The sequence below is a fragment of the Monodon monoceros genome, unplaced genomic scaffold, assembly GCF_005190385.1.
Source record: "Monodon monoceros isolate NGI ecotype Baffin Bay Population unplaced genomic scaffold, NGI_Narwhal_1 Super_Scaffold_21, whole genome shotgun sequence".
Lineage (NCBI taxonomy): Eukaryota > Metazoa > Chordata > Mammalia > Artiodactyla > Monodontidae > Monodon > Monodon monoceros.
The window spans coordinates 53,928,156-53,934,981 of record NW_021703778.1 but is presented as its reverse complement, the minus strand read 5'-3'; the positions used below and the strand labels follow the sequence as shown (position 1 = coordinate 53,934,981).

The 6,826-nt window shown below is 37.2% G+C and overlaps 1 protein-coding gene across 3 annotated transcripts in view; it reads right to left on the bottom strand.

The window, feature by feature from the left end:
- Positions 1-3,639: 3,639 nt before the first annotated feature.
- UBE3A (ubiquitin protein ligase E3A) overlaps positions 3,640-6,826 on the bottom strand; it is a 92,632-nt gene continuing 89,445 nt past the window's right edge. For 2 of the 3 annotated variants that reach the window (XM_029237095.1, XM_029237094.1), the window contains exon 12: positions 6,147-6,300. In XM_029237095.1, coding sequence (XP_029092928.1) covers positions 6,180-6,300 — 121 coding nt within the window. In that variant the 3' untranslated portion in view covers positions 6,147-6,179. Of the gene's footprint in view, positions 6,301-6,826 lie in introns of all 3 variants that reach the window. The other variant, XM_029237093.1, reaches the window with a different exon arrangement.

Below are 6,826 nucleotides of genomic sequence, written 5' to 3'. Positions count from 1 at the left end.
ATGCCAAAAAATGAAGCTAGACTCCTACAAGGCACCATATGCAAAAATGTATTAAAGATCTAAATATAGGAGCTAAAACTACAAGACACATATGATTCTTTAAAATATGACACCAAAAGCACAAGCAACAAAAGAAAAAATAATTTGGACATCACCAAAATTAAAGTCTTTTGTACTTCAAAGAACACCATCAATAAAGTGAAAATACTATCCAAAGGATGGGATAAAATATTTGCAAATAACTTATCTGGTAAGGGACTTGCATCAAAATTAAACAACTCAATAATAAAAAGACAACTCAATCAAAGATTGGGGAAATGTTCTGAATAAACATGTCTCTAAAGATGATAAAACAGCCAAAAGCACATGAAAAGATGCTCAACATCATTAGTCATTAGGAAAATGCAAATCAAAACTGAGATATCGCTTCACTCCCACTAGGACGGCTGGAATCAAAGTCAGATAATATGTGTTGGCCAGGATGTGGAGGAATAAGAACTCAAGTTGCTGGTGGGAATGTAAAATAGTGCAGCCACGTTGGAAAACAGTTGGCAGTTCCTTGAAAGGATTGGGCATATGACCCAGAAATTCACTCCTGTGTACATAGCCAAAAGAAATGAAAGCTTATGTCCACATAAAAACTTGTACACAATGTTCATGGTTGTAGTACTTATTAGCCAAACAGTGAAAACTACACAAATATCTACCAAATGAACAAAAATATGGTATAGCAATATATTATTCAGCTATAAAAAGAAATGAAGTGCTGAAACATACTGCAACATAGATGCACCTTGAAAACACTGTTCTAAGTGAAAAAAGCTAGACACAAAAGGCCACATGTTGTATGATTCTATTGATATGGAATATCCAAAATTGGCAAATCTATAGACAAAAAGTAGGTAAGTAGATTAGTGGTTAGCACTTGGAGAGCGGGGAGAGACACTTTCAATGGGTACAAGATTTTTTTCTTTTTTTGCAGTGATGAAGATGCTCTGGAATTATATGTGATGCTTGCACAATCTTGTGAATATTCTAAGAGCCACTAATTATATACCTTAAAGGGGTGAATTTTATTATGTGAATTATCTTAATTAAAAAAACAAAGATGAGGGAAAACACCCCTCCTCCTTTTTGAGGTAGATGAGGGTCAACTCCTGCAAAAGAAATCACTACAAGCATCTCCAGCCTCTCAATGGATTCCCTCTTCTGTCTTGCAACAGGTTGCCTAGCATCTGTATCTCAACTTCACTGAGTCTTGGATATGATAATCCAAGCTGAAGGAAGGGCAGAGCCAGGACTGAGACCCAGTCATCCAACTCTGAAGGTTGTGCCCTCAATCTGTGCACTATTTACTAGACACATGCCCATCACATTTTCTATGGTTTCCTGGAGACTGGAAGATAGGATAATTATTCCCGATCCTGTTCAGCTGAACATAAGAATCCTGATTTAAGGGTCAATTTGTAGCAATGGTTATAAGGTTCTGGCAAAACAGGTATTCATCATGGTGAGTGCTTCATTTAGTATAAAAAACACAGTATTTAGCAAAGAATAGCTCCTTGATGTGAGGGTTTGGCAACAGCAGGATGGTGTAAGACACCCGCTCCCATCTCCACTGGGAGAGGAGTGTAGCCACAGAGGCTGGCTGCACAGAGGCTCCTGGTTGCCAGAGCACATCCATAAAGCAGGAAAATCTTGCCTTCAAGGACTTTGTTCTTTTCATCCTTCCCCTCTTAGTAACCTACAGTTTCACAGGCTGAAATGACAGAGCCGGTTATTCTGGGGAGCCACTTCCTCCAAGAGCAAGTTCTTTAGCCACTAAATATTCAAATATTTAAAATAAAAACCTTTTTGGGGGAGGAGGGAGGAGACTGAGGCCATCTTTAGTGGAAAAAAGAGAAGCTTCATTGAACATTCTATGGCACGCTGAGTCATTTTCAATCATTCATCAGGTAGTGATTGACAAGCTAGTGGAAAAATAGAGCTAATCCTTTAACAAAGTTATTATGCAACTACTACATGGCAGAGGCACAAAGATAAACAATCTTCCCCATGAATCTGCCCACATCAGGTAATGATTATGGGAAAAAAAGAAAAATCCCAGTGATTCCTCACTGTTCGATGTGCCCAACCATGCATGTACTACCATGGAAGTTTGGGGTGCTGTTAGGTTACAGAGGCACTCTGGGGGTTGATGAAGTCTTTATGCGTGAGGCGCTTTTAAAATTTTGGCCTTCAAGGTTACTTGAGAAATATGAAATAATTAAGCACAGCGTGCTAAGATGTGGGTGGGGATGCAGGGAGACATGCCTGTAACTGATGGTAAATAAGATGTGGGTGGGGACGCAGGGAGACATGCCTGTAACTGATGGTAAAATTGGAAAAGCAGGTGGGGCTGAGCCTATGGAGGGTTTTGGATGCAGGCTTGCAGATTTATTCAAAGGGGAACAAGTTTTGAAGGAAAGGATATTTAAATTAGCAAAATTGTGTTTTGGCAGAACAAAAAAGAATGCAAGAGGACGTTAGTCAGGCAGATGAGTTAGGAAGCTACTAACAGCATCCAGGTGAGTCAGAGGATCAGGGGCTGAAACGAAGTATGTTGAAGGATGGAGGGGGAAAGAAATGATACAAGCAGTGATAACTGAGGGATGAGGGATTCTGAGTTGAAAATGATGCTTTTAAGGAAGAAACAATAAATGGTAGGTACAGACATAAGAGTTTCATTTTTAAGTGCATTGATTTTGAGGTACCAGAAAGATATTCTGGGGATAGAGACTGAGCAGAAGACATGGATTTGAGGAAGAATCTTTTTGAGTGGTGGAGGAATAACAGACAGAATTGGGCAGGTACAGACCAGAACTTTACAATTATAGTAGTATCCATCCAACTGAAAAAAGGACAGTAGCAGATGAACCAAGTTCAGGGTGCTGCCAAGGTTACTGGAGTTCTCACTGGCAAGTAGGAGGCTATGAGTATCTTTCAGGAAAGCATTTTTAGTGGCACAGCAATAGTTTAGCAGCATTTCTCACAGGGACACATCTGCACCAAAATCTTCCTACAGTGGTTAACAAAAGTCAACTACTGGATTTGAATAGGGGAAAAGAAAAAGTCTCGAGACTCTGCACTAGTAACACTCTCTAGCCTCCCCAGGAAATTATACACTAACACTGTGGGTAAAAGACAACAAGAGAGAGAGCCAGAGGAAGCTGTGCTTTGAATTCTCTGGCGGCTCAGGGAAGGGGTAGGGAGGGTAAAGATGGTCCTTAGAAGCCAGTGGAAGGTCAAAAAAGAAATTTAAGGTAAACAGGTAAGGGGAGCATGACTACAGAGAGCAGCCTTGGGAAGACACTCCTTCCAATGACAGTTTGAATGAAATTCTTGAGAAAACCCCTTAAAGGGGCCTGAAATCCCAGCACAGTCATGGTATTATGGGAACAGGGAGTCATGTTGCCAGGTTACAATCATGTCTTTTCTAATAAGATGGACCTGTGCCAATGGGGAAATGAATACCATCAGCAAGTTCTGTTTGAAGCCTCATTTCGTGTATCTCCCTGCTTAGGTATGTATCCCAAAATAAAGCTAGGGAAGTTGTCATTGGATTTTATCACAAAACTAAGCACAGCCCAGGAAAGTATATAGGGGAGGAAATCCAACTCAATTTGCTGAAGCAGCCGGGCTCCAGAAAAGTTTGGCTACAGGCCGTGTTTTTTTTTTAATCACACAACTAAGCACAGCCCAGGAAAGTATATAGGGGAGGAAATCCAACTCAATTTGCTGAAGCGGCCAGGCTCCAGAAAAGTTTGGCTACAGGCCGTGTTTTTATTGTATGTTTGAAATACTGAGTAACAATGATATATAAGAGAAAATTTGTATTTTATTTGGAAAACCAATTACTTTAGTTTATGGTTTTTTATTTCCTCCAGAGCTTCCTGCTGATCCAGGCAAAAGAGTACTTTATAACATGACATCTGGGGTAGATATCTACTACAGTTAAAATTTCTATTTTTTTTCCTCTTCCTAAAGATATTGTTCCGTGACATTTTGTAAACAGTAGTGAAAAGGAGGCAATGATAAAAAGAAGTGGTAACATGCCCAGGATAATTAGTTACTAAGCAAGTGAGAGCAATTAGTCTAGACAACCAATGAATTTTTCTCTTAAAATATTTTCAAGGGTAGGTTTATTTTCAACTGTTTGTTAAAAGTCTATTTGATGTGAATTCTATGTCTGATAACCTATACTCAATTACTATTCAAAAACTTCACACAGATATTATTACAACTGTAGAACTTCAATACTGTAGTGATAATAAAACTTGAGAACCAAAGAACACAAATTTCTTCATGAATTTATTATACAAAACGCCCCCAGAGTATTTGATTTCTCTTATTCTCACTTTCATTATACACAAGAAGCACAAGAATGAGAGAGAGGCCTTTTAAGGTGACTGTAGTAGCATGAGGGTCCCTTGCATCAAGGCAGTGTACATACCTTAACAGTGTTCTAAAGGCTGGCCCAGAAAAACCCCATGTTACTTTATCACAATATGGAAAGCAACGTCTTCTTTTTCCACTAAATTATGGTGAAAAATGTCACTTTTATTTAGCATTATGGTACATAACAGTTAAGTCTCAATTACTAAAAGAATTAAAATAATTCTTAAAGACATCCTCTTTCCCCCTCCAATGATTTGAAAGCTGTATTTTTCCTGCCAATTTCAAACAAATCATCAAATTGATCTGTCATAGTCAGTTAAAACAATCATCGAGGCACAAGCTCAGCACATTAGCTGTAACTTGTAGTAAAAGGATATATCAATATGTCTCTTCTCAGTTAAAAATACATAATCCTTTTATTTTATATTGCAATAAAAGAAATTAACAACACAGACACAGAAGACTAGAAAGGGGAAGAAACTACTTACTTCTGAATGTCCAGTAATTTAAACCAACCTGTACTTTTCCATAGTACATGAAAGTATTATTTAACACTTACTTTTTGAAATAAACTTTAATCTTTGGGGATAGACAATGTAAATAGGACTAAAGAGTAATAGTTCCATTCACTTCCAGGTCTCTGCTTACTGTATGATTAGGTAAAACAAGGCACAGTAGCCATCCTTTCCATTATGTTCCAACACTGATCATGTGCCTTGATAAAATGGCTGATTAGATAAGATGATGGCAACATGAAGGGAAGACTTTGGATTGTCTATTTAAAATGCGGGTAATAAGCAATTAATAAAAAATTTATTTTAAGTGCACTTTCACATGCTTTATGTTTATAATAAACAACAAACTTCCTACCTTTCTTGCAAAGGGTTTGACTACCATTTCTTTTGGCCAAATGCACTTTTCCCCAGTAAACTTAAAACAACAACAACAACAACAACAGTGACGACAACAACAAATCCCTGTCCTTCCATATACTAAGAAAGAGGATTGGCTACTGAAACAGTTCATTGCAAGACACATGAAGACGACATACTGTGGCATGAGTTGTTTTTAATTCGTTGTGCTGTTACTAAAGTAAAGTTCTGAGGGCTGCAGTTAAACATTCCAAGTTCTCCCTTCCATCTTTATTGATTTTAAGATTTTGCACAGAAAACTCTTTGGGGACTAGAACAGCAGCAACTGCATCACACTGTTTTCAAGACTTCAAGTTTCAAAAGCAAATTGTTTAAAAAAAAAATACAGCTCCTGATTTGAGTTAGATACAGGGACAAAAAAAATAGCACATACTTGAAGGTTACATGGTCTACAAATGGTGGCAATATTTTCCTTGGGAGAGTAGTTTGTTGGTATATATTTTTTAAATATGCAAAAAGGCTCAACCTCAAGCAGTAATAAACACAAGCAAAAGTGATTTAACCCTTAAAATAAATATTCAGAAAAACCTCTCTGTACATACAAGTGAAAGAAAAAGTAACACTTTCACGCAAAAAAATAAAATAAAATAATAATAATAATAAAGGATTTGTTCATATAAGTAGCTGAAATCTGCTGTTCCAGCCCACATATCCCCAATAAAGAAGGGAGGCACAGACATAGGTGACTACTGTGGTTCACTATTTTACAGCCTTTTTGTACTGGGTCACTATCACCACCAATTTTATCCCTCTTGTTATATTTATTAAAATTTTAAATTTTTTTCTCCCCCCCCCCTTTTTTTTTGTTTTTTACAGCATGCCAAATCCTTTGGCATAAGTGATGGCCTTCAACAATCTCTCTTTAAGTTTTTCTTTGCTTGAATATTCCGGAAGTAAAAGGACATTAAAGCAAGTATGAGATGTAGGTAACCTATATAGAGAGAAAGGGGAAAAATAGGAAAATAAGTCATGGGAAATACGCTCAGTATTAAATGATCCTACTTTAGATGGTATATATGTTGAGATGGTTTGCAATGCAGACTATACACTAATACAAGTCATGGATAATCTTTCTGCTCTTGCCATACAACTACCAAACTGCAGTTTGTCTCTATCGCATAAATTACTCAATGCTAATAATGATGATGGTTGATGATAACATATTGCATCCACAAAATTATTACTACATACCAGATATTGTTTTAGGTACTTAACCCTGAGAGCTCATTTAACTAAATTTTCTTACAATAAACCTACAGACTGGGTGTCAGTTTCCCCACTGTAGAGTTGAAGTCACTGAGAAGTTAAGTAACTTACTCAAAGGTGGAGGTAATATATTCAAACCTCGTTTCCAAAATTTCAAAGTCTGGGCTCTTTAATGCTTATTAGAAATATTCTTGTATGACTATGTAATTGATTTGATAACCAATAAACTTACATTAATACCAAATAATACA